The sequence below is a fragment of the Hyperolius riggenbachi genome, chromosome 3 (assembly GCF_040937935.1).
Source record: "Hyperolius riggenbachi isolate aHypRig1 chromosome 3, aHypRig1.pri, whole genome shotgun sequence".
In the NCBI taxonomy this organism is placed as follows: domain Eukaryota; kingdom Metazoa; phylum Chordata; class Amphibia; order Anura; family Hyperoliidae; genus Hyperolius; species Hyperolius riggenbachi.
In genome coordinates this window covers 138,189,244-138,216,191 of record NC_090648.1, presented here as the reverse complement: position 1 = coordinate 138,216,191, position 26,948 = coordinate 138,189,244, and the positions used below count along the sequence as shown (strand labels likewise).

The 26,948-nt window shown below is 45.5% G+C and overlaps 1 protein-coding gene across 1 annotated transcript; it reads right to left on the bottom strand.

Moving 5' to 3' along the window:
• Positions 1 to 1,503: 1,503 nt before the first annotated feature.
• MTHFS (methenyltetrahydrofolate synthetase) lies at positions 1,504 to 26,446 on the bottom strand. Its single transcript, XM_068274966.1, has 3 exons — positions 26,294 to 26,446; positions 15,799 to 16,060; positions 1,504 to 3,366 (listed from the first exon to the last, which is right to left on the bottom strand). The coding sequence occupies exons 1-3, from the start codon at positions 26,402 to 26,404 to the stop codon at positions 3,125 to 3,127; spliced, it is 615 nt and encodes a 204-aa protein (XP_068131067.1). The 5' UTR covers positions 26,405 to 26,446; the 3' UTR covers positions 1,504 to 3,124.
• Between the last annotated feature and the right edge of the window lie 502 nt (positions 26,447 to 26,948).

Below are 26,948 nucleotides of genomic sequence, written 5' to 3'. Positions count from 1 at the left end.
GAACGGGATTTCTGCTTACTCTGATCGCCTGAGGCGATCGGAGTGGCTGCAGAGATGCTGCTGCTCAGCGGCTATCATGTAGCGAGCCCTGGGCTCGCTACATGATTAAAAAAAAAAAAAAAAGTGCTGCAATGCCCTCTTGCCGGCGGGAATTGGACCGGCAAGGGGGTTAAATTAATATTATGCCTACCTGGAAAAAAAATTCTCTGTCGCTCTTTCTCTATAAATATATGTATACTTTTTTTAGTTAAAATAAAGTATTAGTTTCACTTTTCTTGTAGTGTGGTCACATGATTTTGTGAACAGATAGCTGCTGAGTCAGATGCAAGGTCTCTCAGTAGCTTCCTGTACTCAGGAGAAAAAATTAATTGCATATTGGACCAGGGCCCATATATAATTCACATTTTCTCCTGAGAGATCATTTTTTTAATTCTTTTTAAAATAACTTCTAAGCATTTCGCAATTGGAAAAGTACCTAAAAGTTGGTGAAAAAGTACTATCAAAACTATTTTGAGTATTTTCTTGTTTGCTGGTGGTTCAAAGGGCATTTTATGGCAAGGTGTGAAAATATCACCTAGGAGAAAACTTAGGAGAAAAAGTGAATTGCATATGAGCCCTGTGCATATGGGCCCAGGGCCCTGTGCATATGGGCCCAGGGCCCATATGCAATTCACTTTTTCACCTGAGTTTTCTCCTAGGCAATATTTTTAAACTTGTCAATAAATTGCCTTTTTAGGCCTCGTTCACAACTGCTGTGCTGAAAACCGTGTTAAAGCGTGTGGTAAAAAACGCATGCGTTTGTGCGCGCTTTAGTGCGCGTTTCTGTGCGTTGCGCTGCGCTTCTTTAAAGCACGTTTTGCTTACTGTAGCAGCAGCAGTTGTCAATAAAACTTTGTTTTTGTATGTAAATGTTTTTTTTTCTGCAATTAGGGGTAAAAAAACGCATGCGCTTCTATGCACTTGTACGCTCTTCTATGTGCTAAAAAAGCGCACCCATTCACTTGCGATGGTGTGCGCTTCACAGCTGAGCACACAGAAATGCATGCAACACCCAGTTTTTGCAGCGCATAGATGTGAACCTTTAGTTACATGGAAAAATCAATACCTTGCTGAACGCACAGGGCAGTGCACTGTGAAAAGCGCACAGAAACGTCCCTGATGTGAACGAGGCCTAAGACACCAGAAAGCAAGAAAATACTCAAAATAATTTTGATAGTACTATTTCACCAACTTTTAGGTACTTTTTTTAGTTGAAAAATGCTGAAAAGTTATTTGAAATCGGAGATGAAAAATGATCTCCTGGGAGAAAAGTCAGGTGAAAAAGTGAATTGCATATGGCCCCAGGTGTTGTTGCTGTTCACTTAACAACCAACAAACATTCCATAGTGATGCATCTTTGCAGCAGTAAAGAGATTGTCACCTGTGATAAACTGATAAATTAAGACTGTAAATCAGAGTGACAAAAGATTTCAACATGTGCAAACATTAAAAAATGTATAGAAATACTGTACAAAATAAGCTATTTTATTCATTAAGCTATATTCAGTAAAGCGCCTCTTTAAATATTTATGGTAATAAAAAAAAAAAGTGTGCCCAGAAGCTTTTTTAAACCTATTTTCCCTATGCAGGCTGGTATGGCCAGAATGGCTGAGCCTGCCATTGTGGGGCTACACTGCCAGAACAATATCAACCTACATGGTTCAAAAGATAAGCGGTCCACTACAACAGGAATTGGAAAATCCTGCCATGTTTTGTAAAGCAACTTAGTCCAAGGTTATGGACCTGAATCCAAATAATGAGGTAGAGTAATATCAAGCTAACCTGTAAGTCACTTATAAGTGACTAGAGGCCTGATGCAGTGGCGAAGTTGGTGTTTGCAGGGAGTGCATGGCAATTTTACAGTTACTAACGCCCTTTAGCACCACGGCCATTAACATGCATTACCTAAACAACATGCGGGTCAACCTGAAAATGCCCACGGCGCTAAAGGGTTAACGTTAGTAATGGTAAAATTGCCGTACATGCCCTGTGCATGGCAACTTTACCGCAATGTTGTGCATCAGGCTCTATGAGGCATATTCACTAAATAGGAGTAAAATATCTGTGCGTAGGCAGCACATGACAATTGTAGCGTTACTTACACCAGTTAAGTAACATGCGTTGCACAATTAGCACAAACCATGTTGTCTAGGCAACACGACCATTGCTAGGGCATAGCTCCCAACTGTCCCTTTTTCGGAGGGACAGTCTCTTTGGAAACCAAATCCTCTATCCCTCTTTCTTTCTCATCTGTCCCTCTTTCAGGACTGATGTACATACCTATGTAAATATATGTCTTTTTCTACTAAAAAAAATGTGTTTAATTGGCTCCAAACTTTATTACCATCTTTTAAGTTAACATATTTCTTAATTTCAAATGTTAATATGAAGAAAAACTAGTGACGACAGAAGGACTAGAGTGGTTTGAATTCTAAAATTACATATTTTGCTTAGGAATTTTTAGTGATATGCATGGCTAGGGGAGTGGCAGGGGCGGATCTTAAAATGTCCCCCTTACTCATCTCAAAAAGTTGGGAGGTATGCAAGGGTAATGTGTGTTATGCTACTTGTGTAGCACGTGTTACACTAGCAATGTGCGCATTACTTAGGTAACACGAGTTGCACTAGTTGTACAATGCATGCCATGTAACTGGTTCAAGTAGTGAAAAAACTTTTATTGCTATTTAGTGACTATGCCCCATGTTTACAAAATAATGTAATAGTTGTATTTTGCAGGTTCAAACAATAGGGAAGATCATGTGGAAAGGACATAAAACTCTTCAGCAGAAGACATTTGTGAATGCTAATTAAACTGCTGACTAAATAAGAACAGGTGAAACAAATATGCTTCTTGAGGCTGCTGGTGACAAGGTTGTATGGCAGCAGATGAGATTGGCTAGAGAGCAGATGAATAGATGAATACGCAAGCTAAGGCCGAGAGCCAAACAACAAGAATTATTGTGAAAAGAGAATACATCGGTTGTCGGGAAGATGATTGATTCTATAAACCGCCTGGAATTTTCCATTAAGGTTGAGTAGAGATTGTGTAGTCACCTCAGCCTGAAGTGGAATTTTTCAGAGTCCTCTAGTTCTTTACGTCTTCCAAATCTCCAGCACCGATTATTTCATCAATCTCAATGTCATTGTCAGTGACAGGGATAGAGTCACACATCTGCTCTTGAAATGCCAATGCGATGGTGTACGGTTTTGCAGAAAGTTGATGGCTGCACCGCTGTAAATACGTATCATAATATCCTTTTCCCCTTCCCAAACGGTGACCTTCCTTATCAAATCCTAGTCCCGGCACAAGAATAAGATCCAATCCCCCTGGAAAAGATTGGATTATTTAGTGTTCAAAGGTACTTTATTGATGAGCAATCAAATACAGTAAAAAAGGTGAAAAACAGTACAAGAATAGGAATACCGTATTTTCCCGGACTATAAGACGCACCTAGGTTTAGAGGACAAAATCAAGGGGGAAAAAAAAAAATATATATATATATATACTAAACATGGTGCATCCATGGTGAAGGGTCATCTTGTGGATTATGCCCCCTTTGTGTCCCCCTTGTATCTCCCTGTGTCCTCCTCTGTCCCCCTTGTGTCCAACTCTGTTCTCTTTATGTCCTCCTGTATGCCCCTTTGTTTTCCCCTTGTGTTCTCCTCTATGCCCTTTTGTGTCACCTGTGTCCTCCTCTACATGGGCACAGTACAGTACCCGACATTGCAGCAGGTTGAAGGTTCGTATTGGCAGTGTTCACAAGTCAGGAACTCCCTGCATTTGTACTATAAGAAGCAGTGACTTTTTTCTCCACTTTTGGGGGAGAAAAAGTGAGTCTTATAGTCCAAAAAGCACAGTATGTCTCAGACATTACAGTTAACAGATATTAGGAACATAAAACACTGGGGTTAGGGGTACATAGTTGTAGTTTATAGCCGTACAATATTTTCACACAAGTATCACAATAATTAGAGGCGTGAGGGTGGGGAACTGCAATGCCTAAAGTATGAAATACTTACAGACAGGGTCCCAATCCCGGTGAGGGAGGAATGAGTCCCAGCACACATAAACAACTGTTTAATATATCATGCATTGACAGCCCTCCTCTGTGGTCAATCCAAGGCTGCTAAACCTTTTTAAAATGGTGCACAGTATCTAAAACTCTGGCATCAATATGCTCATAGACAATTTTTTTTTTCAGTTTTGGCAAAAATAGTGTCAAATTGTAAATCTTGTTGTTTCTACTGTGATAGAATATAAAGTTTAGCAAAGGGAATTAGTGCAAATCCCTCTATCCCTCTTGTGCGGGATTAGTTTGTGAAAAGTATGTTTCCTTGGATCAGGTTTGTGGCACAGAAGGAAGATCTTGGGATCTTAAGTAAAGGAACTGTGAGTGAGATTGGCTACAATGTAGCAATTTTGGACCAGGAGGTCCATGAAGGAGCCTGACCAAAACCTCCATAGCTGAAGACTGCAGTGTCTCAACGGATTGCGGCTATTCCTCATCATCAAATGTGAACCCTACATCTGCTTCCCAGTCTGTCTGGAAGAGGAACAAGGCTTCCTCCGGTGGCATGTTAGGAGAAAAGTAATTTAAATTGCAATTTAGTCTGGAAAAACTTTTTAGAAGCATGTGTACAAATATATCATACATTTTAAAATTGTGGTCCTTTAAAGAGAGCCCGAGGTGGGCTCAAAAAAAAAAAAGTAGGCTACCTGATCCGCAGGGCTGAGCAGATCACGTAGCCACAAAAAACGCCGCTCCTGTAGGCCGCAATGGCCCACTTTCACTTGTGTGACCCTTGGGTCATGACGCTGCGCTGAGAAACTGTGTGTCCCTCACAGCGTGCAGGGAGGCGGGGGAGCGGCAGGAGGCGCAGCCAGGGGATAGAGCTGCTCAATGGCAGCTCAGGAAACCCTGTAAGAATGCCCCTGGCGGGCGTACAAGAGGAATCGGTGCAGGAGACTTGGACGCAGGATACAGCCGATATATGGCTGATCCTGCTGCAGCACAAGTCCCGGCCGTGTTAAATACTATTCCCCCTCCAGGCCGCCATGGATGGTGGGGAATGGAATAATTAAGGGGCCCATACACTCAGCCGATTTTCTGGCCGACCGATCGATCTCGATCGATCGTTTGCAAATCGGTTGGCCAATCGACCGATCGATGGCCGATTTCGATCGATTTCGATGGATTTCCATTGAACTGGCAGGGTGGAAAATTTAGGTCGATCTAATGAGATTGCTTATCAGTTTGCATTGGCCTTAATAGAAATCTGATGGCAAAAAAATGCCATCAGATCGAATTTCAATAGATTTCAAACTGAAATCTATTGGAATTCTATCCTGGTAAAAAATGTTCTAAAAACGCATCAGATAGATCATCAGATGCATTTCTTATCTATCTGCTGCCAATCTGACGAGTGTATGGGCACCTTTAGGCTTCCACCTTTTGCTGGAAGCCAAACTATTGTGTTTTAAAAGTAACTTCAGCTCCGTCCTCTGACGGCGCCGAAGTTACTCCTTGTCCACCCAAGTCTCTTGCGCTGGATTCACTGTGTTCGCCCTGGCGGGTGTTTTAAACAAGGAATTCCTCGCCCCAATGTTTACCTTTGAGTTAGCAACAAATCTTCTCGCTAAACTCTGTGGGCTATAGCGCGGCGGTTGGGGGACACAGAGTCATGTCATTAGGCAGAGAACATGGATCTGTGTCCCATCTGCCCCCCCCCCCCCAAGATCCACCTCGGGTTCTCTTTAACCAAGATGCAGAGTAAGCCTCTGCCCTTCTTTGCCCACATTATAGCATCATTCCCCGTTCTCCATCCCCTCACTGTAACTTGTGAGGGAGTGGTGGTGTTAGGAACTGATTGGATATTCTCTTCAGTCCCTGTTGACCTTCCCACGATGGAAGAGACTTTACCCAGTAGTGGAGTCTAGGTGACCACGGGTCTTCACCCACACCCCCTTGAGGGGGATGCAGGACCACACTCCCAGGAGGGGAATGTGGAACTTCGCTGCCTAGTGCCCTACCAGGTCACTACTGGGATCGTCTCAGCAAGTGGTTGGGAGAACAGAGACACTAATTGTGGAGCAGGAGTGGTCAGACGAGATCCGGAAGTCCAGGCAAACAGAGATCAGCACAAATCGGGGTCACAAGCCAAGAGGTCGGGGCAGGCGGAGATCAGGAGTAGTCGGGGTCACAAGCCAGGGGTCAGGGCAGGCAGCAGACAACGGTTATCCAGAAGACAAGCCAAAGATCAGGGCAGGCGGAGATCAGGAGTAGAGTTGGGCCGAACCTCCGATTTTAGGTTCGCGAACCGGGTTCGCGAACTTTCGCGGAAGGTTCGGTTCGCGTTAAAGTTCGCGAACCGCAATAGACTTCAATGGGGATGCGAACTTTGAAAAAAAAAAAAAATTATGCTGGCCACAAAAGTGATGGAAAAGATGTTTCAAGGGGTCTAACACCTGGAGGGGGGCATGGCGGAGTGGGATACACGCCAAAAGTCACCGGGAAAAATCTGGATTTGACGCAAAGCAGCGTTTTAAGGGCAGAAATCACATTGAATGCTAAATGACAGGCCTAAAGTGCTTTAAAACATCTTGCATGTGTATACATCAATCAGGGAGTGTAATTAAGGTACTGCTTCACACTGACACACCAAACTCCACTGAACAGAACAGGTATGCAGTGGCGGGTTCACTGAACAGAACAGGTATGCAGTGGCGGGTCCACTGAACAGGTATACAGTGGCGGGTCCACTGAACAGAACAGGTATGCAGTGGCGGGTTCACTGAACAGAACAGGTATGCAGTGGCGGGTCCACTGAACAGAACAGGTATGCAGTGGTGGGTTCACAGAACAGGTATGCAGTGGCAGGATCAATGAACAGGTATGCAGTGGCAGGATCACTGAACAGGTATGCAGTGGCAGGATCAATGAACAGGTATGCAGTGGCAGGATCAATGAACAGGTATGCAGTGGCAGGATCAATGAACAGGTATGCAGTGGCAGGATCAATGAACAGGTATGCAGTGGCAGGATCAATGAACAGGTATGCAGCCAGGGACAAGCTAAGGCTAACTAATCTTTCCCTATGAGAGACTGCAGTAGCTCGCCCTACTCTAACTAATGCAGGCACACGAGTGGCCACGGCCGCCGCTGCCTGCCTATATAAGGGGGGGTGGGGCTCCAGGGGCTAGTGTAGCCTAATTGGCTACACTGGGCCTGCTGACTGTGATGTAGAGGGTCAAAGTTGACCCTCAGTGCATTATGGGGCGAACCGCAATGGGGCGAACTTTTCCGCAATAAAGTTCGCGTGCGGTACCCGCACGCGAACCACCTAGGTTCGCGCGAACCAGGTTCGCCGGCGAACCGTTCGGCCCAACTCTAATCAGGAGTAGTCGGGGTCACAAGCCGGGGTCACAACAGGAGATCAATCAGGAAATCAGCAGAACTGGAACAACGGTTCACCAACAGGCTAGCCAAACTGATCAGAACGAGCAGCACTGCAGTTAGGGACAGTGCTACTTTTATACTGTGAATTGGCGCCGAAATTAGCGCTCTGCGCATGCGCAGAGCGCGCGCCCCCGTTTGCGCATGCGCGCGCGCATATGGTTATGCGCGCGCAGACGCGCGCGCGCACGGCACTGTGCGCATGCGCACTGCGCGCAGCGCCAAACGCCGTGCAGGAAGAGGGACTACAAGGACCAGAGAGCCCCCGCGCGTGCGCACTAGGGGGCGCCCCCGAGAGCTCCGAGGAGGACCCCGATGGTGAGTATGACATTGCCCCCCTCCCAGGGGCAACCTCCGGGTGCCCCTAGGACCAGGTTTGCCTGGGAATCTCTTGTGGAATTGTTTGACCAATCTAGGGGCATGTACATTCCGGGCAGGTTCCCATGAGTTTTCCTCCAGACCAAATCCCCTCCATTTGATGAGATACTGAAGCGACTGTCTAATTCTTCTGCTGTCCAGTATCTTCTCCACCTCAAATTCTTCCATCCCGTCAATCACAACTGGTTGTGGTGGATCCGAGGAGCGGCCTGGGAAGCTATTTGGAATCACTTTCTTCAAACTGGAGACGTGGAACACGGGATGCACCCGGAGTGAAGTAGGTAAAGTAAGTTTGAATGCTACTGGATTGATTTGTTTAGATATTGGAAAAGGTCCAATGTACCTGGGCGCCAGCTTCTTGGAGGCACAACGCAACTTAAGGTTTGCGGTGGAGAGCCAGACCAGGTCTCCAGGGGCAAAAACTGGACTCTCCTTCCGTCGACGGTCAGCAAACCTTTTTCCCTTCTCCTGGGCCTGTTTTAAAGTAATATGGACAGTGTTAATGTTGTCGTGGATGGCAGAAATCCTTTCTTGGGCTCCGGGACAGACAGAGGTAAAGTTCACATCAGGTAAGAATGAAGGATGATAACCGTAGTTGATGAAGAACGGTGACTGCTGAGTAGAGGTATGAATGGAATTATTATATGCAAATTCTGCCGTGGCCAACAGTGGGTACCAATCGTCCTGAGAGGCTGAAGTAAAGCACCTTATATACTGCTCCAGGGTCTGGTTTGTCCTTTCAGTTTGTCCATTGGATTGTGGATGGTAACCTGAAGAAAGGGAGACCCTAATTCCCAGACCCCTACAGAGCTCTCGCCAGAATTTGGAAGTGAACTGGGTGCCCCGGTCAGATACGATGTCCTCAGGTAGACCGTGGAGTCTGACAATTTCCCTTACGAAAGCTTGGGCTGTCTCTGCAGCGGACGGAACTTGTTTGAAAGGCAGGAAGTGAGCCATTTTGGAAAAACGGTCGACAATGACCAGTATAGTGGTAAACCCCTCTGAAGGTGGCAGATCCACCACGAAATCCATTGCGATGGCCTTCCAAGGTTGTGTTGGCACTGGAAGAGGTTTCAGAAGACCCCATGGTCGGCCCCGAGTGGTCTTAGAACGGGCACAGACCTCACAAGAGGCCACGTATGACTTGCAGTCCTTAGATAGTTCAGGCCACCAGAAGATCCTCCGTACTAGGTCCTGCGTTTTATGAACCCCAAAGTGGCCAGCCAGTTGATTATCATGACAGGCTTGCAGGACTGACAAACGAGTCTCGGAGGGAACAAAGATCTTCCCTTGGAACAGGTAGAGTCCTTCTTTAAGTGGTAAATCCGGAGGCGAGCTCAAGCCCGCAGAAGCTTGTCGGATAGAATCCATCAGGTTGGAATGCAGGAACAGGAAGTGCTGTGGAGACAGGATGTTCTCAGGTGATGACTCAGGGCCTGACTCGGACTGGTACATGCGGGACAAGGCGTCTGGCTTTATATTTTTGGATCCTGGACGGTAGGTCAAGTGGAAGGTAAACCTGGAGAAGAAGAGTGACCACCTAGCCTGACGTGGTCGGAGTCTCTTAGCAGTCCTGAGGTACTCTAGGTTTTTATGGTCTGTGAGTACCAGTATGGGATGTTCAGCACCTTCGAGAAGGTATCGCCACTCCTCCAGAGCTGCCTTAATGGCCAAGAGTTCTCGATCCGCCACGTCATAGTTCCTTTCTGAAGGATTCAACTTCCGGGAGAAGAAGGCAACTGGATGGAGGACCGCCTTAGGACCGAAGCGTTGGGAGAGGATTGCTCCAATAGCAACTTCAGAGGCATCGACCTCCAAGACGAAGGCTTTGGTAGGATCGGGGTGTTTAAGGATGGGTGCTGAAGTGAAGCACGACTTTAACTTTTCAAAAGCTGACTGGGCTTCTGGGGTCCAGCGGAAGGACTGACGGGTACTGGTCAACTGAGTGATGGGTGCAACAATCCGTGAGAAATTTTTGATGAAGCGTCTATAAAAGTTGGCAAATCCAATGAAACGTTGTATGGCCTTCCTATCAGCAGGTACCGGCCAGTCAAGGATCGCCGAGACTTTCTGGGGATCCATCTCCACTCCTCCTGGAGAAATCTTTAGGCCCAGAAACTGGATGTTAGTCTTATGGAATTCACACTTCTCGGGCTTAGCATAGAGTCCATGGGTTCGAAGACGGGCCAAGACCCGTTTTACATGACTATAATGGACCTCCTGAGAAGGGGAGAAGATAAGGATGTCATCCAAATAGACCACCATGAAGTTGTCAATATAATCCCTGAAGATATCATTGACGAAGTGTTGAAACGTGGCTGGAGCATTACACAAGCCAAACGGCATCACAAGGTACTCGAAATGTCCGAACCGGGAACGGAAAGCCGTCTTCCACTCATCTCCTTTGCGGATCCTGATCAGATTGTAGGCCCCCCTTAAGTCAAGCTTGGAGAAGATACAGGCCGATCCAAGTCGCTGGAACAAATCAGGCATCAATGGTAGAGGGTATCGATTCTTAATGGTTATCTTGTTCAGATCCCGATAATCGATGCAAGGACGAAGGGAGCCATCCTTCTTTTCCACAAAGAAAATCCCGGCCCCAGCGGGAGACGTAGAAGGTCGAATGAACCCCTTTTGGAGATTTTCCTCTATGTACTCCTTGAGGATCTGGGTCTCGGGTTCTGAAAGTGGATAAGTTCTGCCGAAAGGGATGGGAGCACCTGTCTGGAGGTCAATTGGACAGTCATATGGGCGGTGTGGTGGAAGAGCATCCGCCTTGGACTTGTCGAAGACATCTAGAAAGTCGTGATAGACCCTTGGGATAATGTCCTTTTTGGGTGAGTCCATACAGAACAAGGACCCAGCTCGAGGAAAACATGTCGTACAGGATCTCCACCGGGGTACGAGCTCCACTAGTGTCCATCTTGGCTGCTCGTTACTGTTAGGAACTGATTGGATATTCTCTTCAGTCCCTGTTGACCTTCCCACGATGGAAGAGACTTTACCCAGTAGTGGAGTCTAGGTGACCACGGGTCTTCACCCACACCCCCTTGAGGGGGATGCAGGACCACACTCCCAGGAGGGGAATGTGGAACTTCGCTGCCTAGTGCCCTACCAGGTCACTACTGGGATCGTCTCAGCAAGTGGTTGGGAGAACAGAGACACTAATTGTGGAGCAGGAGTGGTCAGACGAGATCCGGAAGTCCAGGCAAACAGAGATCAGCACAAATCGGGGTCACAAGCCAAGAGGTCGGGGCAGGCGGAGATCAGGAGTAGTCGGGGTCACAAGCCAGGGGTCAGGGCAGGCAGCAGACAACGGTTATCCAGAAGACAAGCCAAAGATCAGGGCAGGCGGAGATCAGGAGTAGTCGGGGTCACAAGCCGGGGTCACAACAGGAGATCAATCAGGAAATCAGCAGAACTGGAACAACGGTTCACCAACAGGCTAGCCAAACTGATCAGAACGAGCAGCACTGCAGTTAGGGACAGTGCTACTTTTATACTGTGAATTGGCGCCGAAATTAGCGCTCTGCGCATGCGCAGAGCGCGCGCCCCCGTTTGCGCATGCGCGCGCGCATATGGTTATGCGCGCGCAGACGCGCGCATGCGCACTGCGCGCAGCGCCAAACGCCGTGCAGGAAGAGGGACTACAAGGACCAGAGAGCCCCCGCGCGTGCGCACTAGAGGGCGCCCCCGAGAGCTCCGAGGAGGACCCCGATGGTGAGTATGACAGGTGGCATGACATTTTACTGTGGTCAGAGAGAGATGGGGGCTGGCACTGCATCTGGGTTAAACTCCAACCAACTGCTCTGACAGATGGATTGGCTGGGCTTACCAGGCAGGGTTATTGGGATACAGGAAGCTTGTGCATATATACACACCCCAGTGCATAGGGGATTGTTTGTTTCTTTGTTTTAATAACCACATAACCACGTCAGGTTTGCTTTACAACTGGCCTTTAGGTCCAAATGACACGATCCTCACCATAGGTAACGGGAGAAAAAGAAGGAAACATAACAACAACAAGTTTTCCTTTTATCACTATTGCATAGAGGTGGTCAATGAGAGACAGCTGCTGAATTTTATTGGTCCAGCTCCAGCATCAACGTGAACACCAGGATGAGGAGGTTATAACTTTATAGTAAAGTCACACACATCCAGTTGTGATTGGCCAATCAATGACCAATTTTAACACCTCCAAATACTGTAGTATGATGGCTGGCAGATACTACACAAAGATTGTGTAAGTAAGCTGTCATACTACATGGAAGTGGTAAAATTGGCCAATCATTGCATGTGTTTATCAGGCTTAAAAGTGAGAGGGATATGGAGGCTGACATATTTAATTTCAAACAATACCAGTTGCCTGGCAATCCTGCTGATCCTCTTCATCTACTACTTTTAGCCCTAGACCCTGAACAAGCATGCAGATCAGATGATTCTGACAAATATCTGACTAGATTAGCTGCATTCTTGTTTCAGGTGTGTGATTCAGACACCACTGATGCCAGAATGATCAGCCAGACAGCAGCAGCTAGCATTGTTTAAAAGGCAATACATATGGCAGACTCTATGGGCCTGATTCACAAAGCGGTGCAAAGTGTTTGCACGCCTGTGAAAAGCCCTTTATCACGCCTAAACTCAGTTTAGGCGTGATAAAATGAAACTCGCGCAGAGTTTTGCGCGCGCAATCGCGCGGTGCAGTGCGCGCGATGCGCCCATTAAACCCTATGGGCGCTGCGCGCGGAGTTGCGCGATTGCACGCGCAAAACTTTGCTCGCGATAAAGAGCACAAAACGGTGCTAACTCAGTGGTGCAAAGCTTATCACGCCTAAAATCTTTTAGGTGTGATAACTGAGTTATCACCGCTTTGTGAATCAGGCCCTATATCCCTCTCACTTCAGGTTCCCTTCAAAGTGTACCGAGCAGCATTTTTAGCCCCCAGAGCATCTCAATAGCACATTAAAAATGCATGCTAACCATTTGTCTCATTACAAAAAAAATCAAATTTACCTCTTCGTTTTACATTTAAATGTTTATTAGAGGCTTTTATCGTTCCAGTTTCACGGTCTGCTGTCCACAGAAAGAGCGGGTAGATAAGGACTGCTGTAATTAACAGTAGCAATGAGCAAACAACAGATTTCATCAGCTGGGGGATAGCACACTGTACCTCAAACAGTTTGGGGAAGTCACACTTGATTACATTTACAACCTCCCTTGGAAAAACAAAAGGCAGAGGGAAGAGGAAGGGGGGGGATGGTAGCTCCTACAACTATTAGAAGCCAGGGCAAACTGTAGGGGAAAAAAAGTTGCTTGGATCCCTTTAAAGAGGAACGCCAGTGAAAATAATGTAATAAAAAAGTGCTTCATTTTTACAAGAATTATGTATAAATGATTTAGTCAGTGTTTGCTCATTTTAAAATCTTTTAAATTCCTGATTTACATTCTGACATTTTATACATGGTGACATTTTTACTGTTGGTTGGTGATGTAGCTGCTGCATGCTTTTTTGGCAGTTGGAAACAGCTGTAAACAGCTATTTCCCACAATGCAACAAGGTTCACAGACAGCGCCCCCTGATGGTCTGTTTGTGAAAAGGAATAGATTTCTCATGTAAAAGGGGGTATCAGCTACTGATTGGGATGAAGTTCAATTCCTGGTCGGAGTTTCTCTTTAAGGATTATATTCAGGTATGTTATTTGAGCTGAGCACAGATGACTTGATAGACAGGCAGTCACTCAAGCAGGAGGTTCTGCTCACCCGATTGCCTGGTATGGTAAGACAGGCTGATAGGCAGGTAATCCATGTGTGGTCAGCCTGCAAATTAAAGAAAAAGAAAAACAAACTAACAAAGATTATTCAATCAAGGATGACAGAAAGCTAAGAAGCACGCAGAGCTTCCCATGAGTGTGAATGGTATTTGCATTGATGAAGAGCACTGTGTGTGCCTGGAACTCTGTTGCCTTCTGTACCTCTGGCTTATTGATTGAATAAACTGTTTGTTTTTACCAAGTGCACTTATTATATTACTTATTTACCGTTAAGAGTGCAAAATCCCAAAACTTAAAGCAGTATTTATAAACTGGTGCATGCGAATGTGAGGGCACCCCTGGCCAAATGACATATTTATGTTGAAAGTGAAAAGGCAGTAACAATTACAGCAGAAAACGGTCTGAAGAAAAAAACTGTGTGCACTGTTACTTTGGACTTTAAAACACAGGAGCAAATTAAATAGTAACTGTGACCAGTGTAGATAGGGTTGCCACCTGATCCCTTTAAATACCAGCACATATGAATTATACATCCCTTGTGGCTCGTTAAATGCAGTTTAGGTACTAATTACGTGTAAGTAGCCCCAAACCCTGTATAACTCATATGTGTCGGGATGAGGTGGCAACCCTGAGGGCTCGTTTCCACTATTGCGGTGCAGAATCGCCTGGATTCCACCGCTGTTGAAATTGCATGAAATAGCATGCGGATGCGAATTTTTTCGTGTTTTTTGCCGCGAATTCGCATAGGTGAGGGTATATGCGAATTTAACCATGTCACTGCCTGTTTGAAGGTACATTGATACCTATGCGAATTCGCATGAAAATTCGCATACCATAGCCGCATGCAAATTTCCTATTAAATACATTAGCGGTGATTCGCATGCATTCCACTCGCAGGCGAATTCGTTGGCTCTTTTGTGCGTTTTTTTACTGCTGAAAAAAACACACCTCAACAACGCTACAGTGGAAACAGGCCCATCCACTTGCATTACATGTGCGAATCTGCATGCGTTGGACGCATGCGGATTCGCGATAGTGGAAACGAGCCCTGAGTGTAGATGATTTGGCTGCCCAGGCAGGTCAGTATTTAGTAACACCCTTTGCTGCTTGTTCACGTAAATGACTGCCAAATGAATGGGAGCAGCTGGCAGCACAGTGGTGAAGTGGTTAGCACTCTTGCCTTGCAGCACTAGCTCCATGGTGCGAATTCCAGCCAGGGAACTGTCTGCAAGGAGTTGTTGTATGTTCTCCTGGTGTCTGTGTGGGTTTCCTCCTACATCTCTAAAACTTGCAGATAAGTTAATTGGTTTCCCCCAAAACTTCGCCCTGGAGTATGATGGGCGTATGACTATGGTAGGGATTAAATTATGAGCCCCTTTGAGGGACAGTTAAAGTGAACCCAAGGTGAGAGTGATATGGAGGCTGCCATATTCATTTCCTTTTAGACAATACCAGTTTCCTGGCAGCCCTGCTTATCAATCTGCGTGCAGTAGTGGCTAAATTACACCAGAAGCAAGCATGCAGCTAATCTTATCAGTCATGACAATATTGTCAGAGCACCTGATCTACTGCATGGTTGTTCGGGGGCTGTGGCTAAAAGTATTAGAGGCAGAGGATCAGTAGGAAAGCCAGGCAACTGGTATTGCTTAAAAAGAAATAAATATGTCAGCCTCCATATCACTCTCACCTCGGGTTCCCTTTAAGGGATGAGGCTATATACGCTGTACAGTGCTGTGGACGATGTTGGTGCTATATAAATACTAAATAACAATAAAAAAGCTAAACAGGCGGTGAATTCACCGCCTTCAGCTGCTTGTGGAAAAGAGGCCCAAACTACAAGTTCACCACCTAGCAAAACAGTATTTTAAAGAAGGTAGGAAAAAGGCTATCAAACATAAGTTAATTTGGGACAACTTATTTTGAGTACCCTTTTGCCTTGCTGAGGCTTGCTCGAGGCACACACAGGATTGTTATGATCCTGGAGCCCGGGAGGATGTTTGCCGGATGACTGCGCTGGAATGGAGGGACAGAGGAGGACGGGGGACGCCTCATTAGGATCCAGGGGCTTCCGCCTTTTGAGGTAAGTACCCCCAGGGGCTCTTTTTTTCTTACAGATCCCCTTTTAGCCAAACTGTTGCCAGTAGCTTTTTGCTTACCAGAGGATAAAGCTTCTTCTCGGCAGTCTTCTTCCAAAGGCTGTCGGATGTTCCAGGATGTTGCCGGTAACTGCTGAATTTCCTCCAGTGAACTCAGCTTCACCATGTCCATGTGATTACTGCGGGGCCGGTAACGTGGAATGAAACAGGCTTTACCTTGCTGGAAAATGTCATTTATGATGTCGCCAGTCTTTACCTCATCAGGCATGTTCAAAAACACAGCAATGCGTTGAGCCCTCAAGTACTTGTCATGAGACAGCAGCTGCAAAGGACATTTTTATTATGAAGAAAATGTAGAATTCTTAATTGTAGACTGTATAATATAGAATGGATTTTGTTCAACAACATTTTCACATAAGAATGTAAACTGAATACACACTACACAAAACACAACTGAATACCACTGTAGTACACATAATTACACATACCACTGTTGTGGTTCCTGTGCAGAGATGAATAGCTCATACAGGAGTGGATGAATGATGACCGGTTTAAACTAAATGCTGATAAAAACCAGGGCTGTGGAGTCGGTGAGTCGGGGCAATTTTGGGCACCCGGAGTCGGAGTTGGAGACGTTGATTTCTTAAACTGAGGAGTCGGAGTCGGATGATTTTTGTACAATATCCACAGCCCTGTTAAGTATTAGACTAAGGAGTCGGAGTCGAGGAGTCGGAGCCATTTTGGGTACCCGGAGTCGGAGTCGTGGTTTCATAAACTGAGGAGTCGGAGTTAGAAGATTTTTGTCCCGACTCCACAGCCCTGATAAAAACGGAGGCTCTTGTCATCGGATGTCAGCGCATGGCAGCGAAGCAGTTCTAGTCTCAATGAACACTACTGAAAATAGGGAGCTCAGACTTAAATAGCAATGACTTGGTACATGGCTTGGGTGTAGGAGAATTAAAGTTCAGGAATCAAATTACAGCTGTTATCAAACACGGCTTCTTTTCACCTTTCAATAAACATTGCAAAAACTAAGCACCTCATACCTCCAGAGGATCTTCCAACTCTAGTTCATGCTAACATCACATAATGGTATGACTACTGCAGTGCCCTTTATGCAGGCATTACAAATAAAGACCTGCTCTACCTGCATTTAGACCGGGCACCATCCTGTTAAGCGCATTTATTGCCGAACTAGCAGCCAAAAGTACAGCACAGTTTAATGATACATTGCATCAGACCTGATTCAGACGACCTGCATCTGGCATGTCCTAAGTGCGTGGCCCATGGAGGGAGGGGTGCGGTGACCAGGGGAAGAGGTGGACGGGCACAACAACCGTTTCGCACTACAACAGCGCTTGCTCACGTATGGACAAACACGTGAGCAACCGCTGTTGTAGCACGAAACGGCTGTTGTGCCCGTCCACCTCTTCTCCTGGTCACTGCACCTCCCTCCATGGGCCACACACTTAGGACATGCCAGATGCAGATCGTCTGAATCAGGTCTGATGCAATGTATCATTGAACTGTGCCATACTTTTAGCTGCTAGTTCGGCAATAAATGCACTTAACAGGACGGTGCCCGGTCTATCCGCTTTTGTTTTGTATACAACTTTGGGACTTTCTTCAATGTGTCTGCCAAACTGAGAGCACGTCGCTGTGCATACAAGCCGCAGCCGACAGCGTTTTCCCCATGGTTTATGCTTGTCTGGTGTGATACAACCCCTCTGCCAGCCAGGTGCCCAGCATACTCCTTTTGCTCCATTTACAAAAAACTACCTGCATTTAGTACAGAATGCTGCTGCAAGGCTATTGATAAACCAACTCTGCCATTGCCACATAACGCCAATCCTTTGCTCACTCCACTGGCTACCCATAAAATGGAGATTCCTCTCAAAAACTGGCCAACTAAAATTCAAATCTCTACAAAATTTAGGTCCTGGAAATCTGAAAGATTCATTGCAACTACATCAAAACTCCCACAACCTCAGATCAACAGCATCTTATAATCTGGTCACCCTCAGAGTCTACCTCAAAACAGTTGGAGCTAGAGCCTTCTGTCATGCTGTCCCTACCCCGTGGAACTCCTTACCAAATCCAATAAAGACAGCTTTAACCTTGGAGGTGTTTAAATGTAAACTGAAAAGCCACCTGTTTAGTCTGGCATTTATGACCACTTACGGTAACTTTTTACTCTGTAACTCATTTCATATGAAGCTAGTAATCTTGGTGCCAGGAACATAATATACAAGAAGGTGCAGGCATACACCCCAGTACAAGGTAGCGGTTATGTGGTGCCAAGTGGGTGACTTGATTGCCCATTACGGATTAGGCACCAGCGACTGGCTCTGGAGTTCAGCTTTTATTAGCTGAGCTCTAGTTATTGGGTGCTAGCGAATGTGGAGTGGCTATGGAATTTAGTTATTATCAGCCAAGCTCTGGAAATTGGTTTTGTCTGGGTGCCGAGGTTCAGCTATTATGCTGGGTACACACCATGCATTTTCCCGCTCGATCCGCGGATTGATCGGGATCGATTTGATTATTTCCGACATGCCTGATCAGGTTTCGATCGTTCCAGCCGTCGATTTTGCATGTTAAGTATGCAAAATCGACAGCAGGAACGATCGAAACCCGAAACGAGCATGTCGGAAATAATTGAATTGATATCGATCGCCCCGTGGATCAAGCGGGAAAACGCATGGTGTGTACCCAGCGTTAGTAGCCGGGATTCAGAGATCATGTTTGTTAGGGCAAACATGGAATGATTCTGGAGTTCAGCTTTTAGTAGCCAATCTCCGGATATCAGGTTTGTTTAACCACTTACCATTCAATAGAAATTAGCTATTCTAAAGATGCCTGGATGTGAGACACACACCCAGCAATAAAAACTGCCCCTGCCACTCGCGCACCCATTTAATAGTGAAGTGTTAACTGCCATCAGACTAATTAACCCCTTGTGTTATCTATACTTGGCCGTACGATTCATGGACACCTGTAATGGCTGCTGTCCATAGCAATCGGATGCGTCAACTAGGGCAATAGCTCGGGGACCCAACGCTGTATAGATTTATCGCTATGTTGTTGCCTAGCAATGCATCTACACAGCACTGTGGTCTCCAAACTGTGCACCTTGGCGATTGCATGCAATCGCTACAGACACGCAGGCTGGCGATAATGGTATGCTACATGCCCAACTAGTGATGGAATATGCATATATAGGGTAACATTTTAACCAGGACAAGCCAAATAATGTCTTTTGAGGGGTTTTACAACTGTGACACTTGTCATATAAAAATTAGAAATAGCAAAACATGAAAAAAAATTGTAATTTTTGCCTAATTTCTTCTTGATAAAACTCCTGTGAAATTAAACAATACTTGGAAAAAATATTTCCCAAAGAAAGTCAAGATTGTCTTGAAAAAACAATAGATGTATCGCTTTAATGGCATAGGTAATACAAGGAATGTGAGGGCAGCCTATTTGGTGGCATGAATGTAAAAAAAATATTGATATATCAATAGCGACACAGCTGATATGCCGAAATTGTCAGGAATCTTAAAACAAACCAGAGACTAAAAAGTGTAAAGAATCGATACTTACCCGGGGCTTCCTCCAGCCCCATAAGCAAGTGTGAGTCGCTTGCCATCCTCCCACGGTCTGCCGTTAAGCCGCGATCAGCCCTGGTAACAGGCTGTCACGTCAGTCCGGGTCTACTGCGCATGCGTGGGAGGTCCGCGCATGCGCAGAAGACTCAGACTGGACCCAACTGAGCTAGTTACCGGGCCTGATCACAGCTGGACGGCAGATCGCGAGAGGACAGAAAGGGACTGGGCCGGAGGAAGCCCTGGGTAAGTATCGATTCTTTATACTTTTTGATTTTTGGAACACTTTAAGGAGAAAAACCGAGGAATGCGAAGTGGTTACGCACCTGTGATTGTGGGATAGCTCCAGAGTTCCAGCAGTACTAGTCCCTTCCCAGAAGACAGAACTTTGTATTTAGAACTTTCAGAGATATAGGGCATGATTCCCTAAAACAAATAGCATGCCTTATCCGAGTTAACACGCCTTATCAGAGATAACACGCCTTATCAAAGTTAACACACCTTATCAGAGTAGCATAGCGAGCGCTACGAACCCGCAGCGGCTCAGGGCAGGACGAGTGGAGCTCTCGTCATTGCCAATTAGCAGGCATAAGTTTGTAGCGCCCGCTATGCTACTCTGATAAGTCGTGTTAACTTTGATAAGGCATGTTATATCTAATATCCAGCTGACCCTGCATCAGTCTGCCTTACCAGAACGCTATCCAGCTGACCCTGCATCAGTTTTCTGAAATTGCATTTGTCCTGTATTGTGTAGTTAATTAGCTTAAGTTTAAATGATTTTTTCTTTGCCGATGACGTACCACAATAATGAGTGCCACTAAGCAGTCCTTATTTCTATACTGGTTTCCATTTGAATAACTGCTGGCAATAATTTTCCCACTTGGCAAACGGATTAAAAGTAGGCACAAGGCATCACAGTCATTATTGCATTTGCAGCTTCCTCTCATGCGCTGGATCAAGGCCAGATTCTGGTAAGAATTCATTTGATAAATGTCCCCTACTGTCTGTAAACTGAGGGTAATTATTCAGAATGACAAGTCTCATACTGAAATGTATGCTGTATTATTATCTAATCAATCAATTACAGCATGGCATACTCCTCCTCATTATTGGGGAAATTCTGGACTACTGTATGCTTTAGTCATGCGGTAGAGTGTTGTACCATGTTAGCCATCAGTAAAAGCAAAACATTTTTTTATCTTATTTTTTATTTCTTGTGCCATAATTCTTTTTAATTCTTGTGCTGATAAGAAGGGGTTTTAAATTCTACAATATGCTTTAACCTACGACAAACATTGTATGTAGCCTGACCAAGTTACCTCATCACACTGAGTCTGTGGTATGTGATGGTTAACCAAACAAGTGGTCTTATCTTTTGGTATTAAATTAGCTGGCATCCCTGTGAGATCCTCTTGATGTTGTAATTAAGGCATCCAATTACTTTTATTGCAGAACAATGTATCTCATTTTTAATGTCCAGTGTATACAAGCTGTGTTCTAACTTTTGTCAGTATACAGGAATCAGTCTGATGAAGGCTTCATGGCCGAAAGAAACTGCTTTTCTTCTAAGGGCTGGTGCACATCAAGAGCGCTTCTGAGCACTTTTAAAAATGCCATCGCTTTGTAAAGCAATTGGCTAATGTATCTGAATATGATGGAGCACACCAGAGCGATGAGTTTTTTTCCCGAACGCAAACACGGGTCCTGCAGCATTCAGGCGATTCAGCCTCAATGTTAAAGAGAACCCGAGGTGGGTTTGAAGAATATTATCTGCATACAGAGGCTGGATCTGCCTATACAGCCCAGCCTCTGTTGCTATCCCAAACCCCACTAAGGTCCCCCTGCACTCTGCCATCCCTTATAAATCACAGCCATGCTGCTGACAAACAGCTTGTCAGAGCTGGCTGTGTTTATCACTATAGTGTCAGTCTGCTGCTCTCCCCGCCTCCTGCAGAACTCCAGTCCCCGCCTGCATCCCTTCCCTCCCTGCTGATTGGAGGGAAGGGACGGGGGCAGAGACCGGAGCTATGCAGGAGGCGGGGAAGCAGCTGAGACTGACACTACAGATGTAAACACAGCCTCAGAGCATGGCTGTGATTTATGAGGGATTGCAGAGTGCAGGGGGACTTTAGTGGGGTTTGGGATAGCAACAGAGGCTGGGCTGTATAGGCAGATCCAGCCTCTGTATGCAGATAACATTCTTTAAACACACCTCGGGTTCTCTTTAAGTATAGGGAAGTTGAAAATTGCTCTAAAAAGCTCTAGATCAGAGCGATTTTCCAAGCGTTTTTGTTACAGAAGCTGTTCAGTTACAGCTCTACTGTAACAAAAAATAAACGCTACACCAAAACACTCCCAAAAACTCGGCTTATACTCGAGTATATACGGTATATTGCCAGTGGTAGTCAGCTCTTTATGTAAATAGTTTGAAGCCTTGCTCACTCCTTCCTCCCCTCACAAGATACATGTAGAAGCGGTGGTGTGGTTCACATCATGGACCAGCAGGACCTGCTGCATTCATGCATATCTATTGTTTGCCAGTTACCAGACAGTGTAGTTGAGGAAGGGGTAGCAATTAGACACATTATCCATGAGATGAACTTCATCCCTGTCGTACCATGTGACCTTTCAGACTGCTTGGCCAACGGAAGGGAAAAGAAGGGGGTGACCCAATGATCTTGCTGTTTAACTCTATTATGAAAGATGATTCAACGGTTAAAATATCTACCTTACTCCATGTTTTACTTGTAGCGGCCAGAAAGGTAATATACAACAGATGGATCTACCCTACTCCACCGTCTCTTTGGAATTTGCAGGAGGAACTAAGACACCTGGGGCCATATGCAATTCACTTTTTTCACCTGAGTTTTCTCCTAGGAGATAATTTTTCATCTTCAATTTAGATAAACTTTTTAGTACTTAGCAATGGAAAAAGTACCAAAAAGTAGTTGAAAAAGTACTGAGTATTTTCATGCTTGCTGGTGGTGTAAAAGGAATTTTAAGTACAAGTTGTAAAAATATCACCTAGGAGAAAACTCAGGTGAAAAAGTGAATTGCATATGGGCCCTAATGCTGTTAGAGAAACTGGAAGCTAGTCTTAACAAAGAAAAAGGAACTAAGACATTTTTCACAAAATGGAAACCCTTTATGTTGGACTCCTCCACTACGGAACTGTGCAACATGGTGTCTTCCTTTAAATATACTACTTGGTACTTAAAGGCTCATATATCTGGCTCAGTAGGACGCTTGGACTTTGGCGTATGATCTATGGACCAGTGACTGGTATTAGCAATGTTAATCGGTTCAAGGAGCTCAACAAACTTCATCCAGTAGTAGTATGATCAGAGAGTGGATGGGGGGTGGAGAGGGAGGGCAGGGAGGGAAATTTTGCCACATTACTTAAGCTAGTGCCTGTTGCACTAATAATCACCTTCTGTCTGTTATGCTCAGATGTGGAAAAATTATGTTTAAAACTTAATAAAAACACATTGAAAAAAATAAATCTATTGAGTGATTACTTCCCAGCCCTCTGCTTCTACAGCAGAGATAGCTAATTTTCAGCACAGCTAGGAATGTAGCAGGAATGTACACAAAAGATAATGTTATCACCTCTCCGGCCAGAAGCTTTTCACTGAAGCAAGGAGCTTTCTGCTGAAGAACAAAGCGATGTGTGAAAGATGGCACTGCTAAATAAATGCAAATAAAAATAATTTATTCATATTGGGTCTCTCTTGACGTGTTATCGCCCAGTCTGCCTAGATCATCTTGCAAACTGGACTCATCTTTTTTGAACTGTATTACACAAATAACTGTTGTGTCATCTGCAAAATAAGACAGTACTTTCAGCCAGTATTACATCAGTGGAAAGTGTTGCGTGTTGATGTGCCATCCCATCGAAACACCAAAAACTAGATTCATATCACCCTGTGGCACAGTGTGCCGACAGGGTCTAAAGCATAGCACTGCAACCCCAAACACACCACTCACATGCCCCCCCCCCCAAGCCCTTCGCTCAGTGACATACTCCCTGCTGGACAGGAAGTGCATCACTGGAGTTCCTGGCTTTCCCGTAATATTTGCGTGCCGCCACCAGCAAATTTAAAATGTCAGCGACACCCACTGACTTCCTTGCATTCCGCTGTGTCGCTGCAGAAGTTGCACAGTGTGCCGACAGGGTCATAAGCATAGCACTGCAACCCCAAACACACCACTCACATGCCCCCCCCAAGCCCTTCGCTCAGTGACATACTCCCTGCTGGACAGGAAGTGCATCACTGGAGTTCCTGGCTTTCCCGTAATATTTGCGTGCCGCCGCCAGCAAATTTAAAATGTCAACGACACCCACTGACTTCCTTGCATTCCGCTGTGTCGCTGCAGAAGTTGCATGGTAACGCACTGTTGACTTTGTGGCGGGTCAGAAATTTCCGCTGCAACGCGACGAGGTAAGTGTACCTGGCCCCATACACTTTCTCTGCTGTTGCATTACCCTGCATGCAAAAAGTATTGACTAGGCTGCCCCCTTCCCCAGTAAAGATAGCCATATGTGTCCCCAGTATTAGGTAGTCCTCTACCCAGTTTAGTTAGCTAGAAACACTCCCAATATTAGGCAGCCCTCCAACATTAAACGTGTGCGGAGAAGAGCGTGCCTGGCCTGGCTCTTCTACTGACCACATATGCTATTGCTCCGTTGTTATTGTCTGATGAAGTGGGATCAAACCTGCAAAACGCGTTGCATATTTGGAGTTCATAAATAAAATATATTGACTGTGTTTACTACAGTCGTTGTGTGTCTACTTGGAGGAGGTAAGTCCACCACTACCTCCTCTATTTACCAAGAATTTGGTTTTTTAAGCTCATTTAGCTTCCTTTTATCCTTTGGGCGCCTCTGTTCTCCTGCATACTAGAGGGGGCTATAGAGGAGATGCTGCGAGCCTGAAACAGGCTGAAGAGGTAATCCAGCGCTGAGATGTGAGACGAGTAGCACTTCTATAGCGATTCCCCTTACTTTGCAATGGCCAGGTGAGGGACAGCACTCAGGACAACAAGTGAGCACCCGCAGGTCTGAGCACCCAGAGGCTGGTGCCTTCTCAGCCTCTGCCCTGTCCTCAATCATCAGAGTAGTTTTCAGTCATGGTTCCCCTCTGAATTAGTTGGAATGGAATTCAGAAACAGGTGCTGCAGTTGTCCATACCCGCAAAAGTGAACATTATATCACAATGGTTAGAAGACGGGCATGCAGCAAAAAAAATGAAAATGTAGCAGTAAATATACCGTACATTCACACTTATGACCTCATTATAATGCGGGCTTAACACAATGCACATTGAATGTGGAAACACACACATTGGTTTATAGCATGGTCAGTTAGTACGGTATGACATGCGCTGTAGAAAGCATGTCATGATAACATGATCAATTACAATACAAATATGTGAACATGCCCAAAAGTGCGCTTACCCTTGTCTGCATGAAAAAAGTTTTTATATTTTTTAGCAGTTTTCTGGACCTATGCATGCCGTGCAATAACGTATACTTTTCCACATTAGCTAAAGGCAAAAAGGAATCTTTTTTTCCAGTATGCAAAATGTTGCATTACATTTGAACAAACAAGCCCATTCATTTGAGCGGTCAGTTCCAATGCAATTTTTATAGCAGAAAAACACCCGTAAACTTGCAAAGTGTGAACTGTGCTTTAGGTTAAATTATGTTGCCTTTGCATTCCCTGTAACAGCAGGATCGCAAAGGCATGGAAAGGCATGTGCTTTGTGTCAGATACAATGAAGCATACAGTTAATGAAAAGTATGCTTCATCCCTGTCAACATATGCGTTTTGCAGTAGCACAGAGCACGCAGTTAAACAGCAACACACCCGCCACACTGCTATAAGTGTTGCATTGCCACGTGGCAAGCCGTGTTACAAAGCAAACTTTAAGCTGCACTGCAACGCACCGTGAACGTAGCCTCAAGAAGGAACCACATTTGCTGGCTGCTGATCCGGGTGTATGGGCGGGAATTGCAAATGATGTGCTATGTTATTCTGCAGGGACTGAAATATAGCAAAGCATGAGCACATCCCATAGAGCAGTGGTCCTCAAACTAAGGCCCACGGGCCGAATGCAGCTCCCTGAGGCTTTTTGACTGGTCCCCACTAACAAAATGTATTATTTATAGAAGTGCATCTTTAAATATCGGTGACTCGCATATAGAATAGCAGTGCTGGCATCACCAATCCACAGGGAAGCCAGCGAGCAGTCATTCTCTAGCTTCCATTCCAATTCTGCATCCGGTGATACTGCTGTCCAGTTGGTTTAGAAGTAGTATCTGCACACTCCAATGGGTGACATCCAAACGATTGTATTGAACAACAAGATAAATTGCAAGGCTGACATGTTTCGAGCCGCAATGTCCTTATTCATAGCCTGGGGCTATGTATACTACAGCCCTCCAGCAGTCTGAAGTATGTTAACCGCTTGACCGAAAAAGTTTGGGGACCTCTGCCATAGAGTATAATTGTGTGCGATTCTGCATTGCACATAATCGCACACGATATTTTGCAAACATAAGGAAAGGATCACACTTGGGTCCACGGAAAATGGCAGCGGTTTTCCACGGATGATTTTTAGTTTTAGAGTACACTTTCCCCATGTGTCAACCCTACAGTATGCAATGGGAAAAGTGCACAGTGTGCAAAAAATTACTGTATGCAGCAAATTGTTTATCCTGCATGCAGGAACCAGTCATGTGAACGTGGCTGTCGAATCTGGAACGATTTTGCAAGTGAAACCCCACATGCAGTGTGCTCCCTACTTCATAGTTTTAACAAATATTATAGTTCTGTAACATGCCCACACTTAAAATGGACCATCAACAGCTTTGCCCTTACTACTACGCAGCTGCATGCTAAACTTGCAGGACATGTTACGTTTCTCTGCTACTTAATACGTGGCACACACCTTTCGCGTCACAGCTCGGGATTGGTGAAGCTTTTCTAGGTCGTTCAGAGCTAGTAAGCGTTGTTTCAGCTGAGCCCTGAGCGCCTTCTTAGCAGCGTGTACACTCGCCATGATTTTCGGGATCACAAAAGTGACGCTCCGCTCTTAGCCCCGCCCACACCGGCCGCTGTCAGCTGATGAGCTGAGGTCAGTGACCTCGCTGTTGTGGCAGTGCAGTCAGGTGCTGTCAGCGTTGTACCTGTATGGGTGCCTGGTATTCCCCATGACTAAGTGAAATGCGGCTATTTTTATTCCAGTACGCTGTTAGATTATGCTCGAAAGAATAAGTATGGCTCTAATGACATTTGATAATTGCTGTGTCACTGCAATGGCCCAGCTTCCTGCAGTTACTTCTGGGAGTAGATGCTGTCCATATACAAATCCCCACCACCACCTATAAAAAGGAACTATAACCAAGGATTGAACTTCACCCCAATCAGTAGCAGGGAGGATGTCGGGATGTCATAACCATGGTCCAGACAGTTTGCTGCCCGTGAACCTTGCTGCATTGTGGGAAATAATGGCTTTTTACAACTGTCAAGTATGCAATATTTCCCTCTGTGCGTAGAACACTCAGTAACGAACATTCAGCGCAGATCACCTGGCAGAACTAAAG

Coding starts and splice junctions, on each gene's coding strand:
- MTHFS (XM_068274966.1), bottom strand. CDS start 26,404: ATGGCGAGTGTACACGCTGCTAAGAAGGCGCTCAGGGCTCAGCTGAAA. Junction 16,061..26,293: donor CCCGAGCTGTGACGCGAAAG/GTGTGTGCCACG, acceptor TGTCCTTTGCAG/CTGCTGTCTCATGACAAGTA. Junction 3,367..15,798: donor AGAAGAAGCTTTATCCTCTG/GTAAGCAAAAAG, acceptor AATCTTTTCCAG/GGGGATTGGATCTTATTCTT.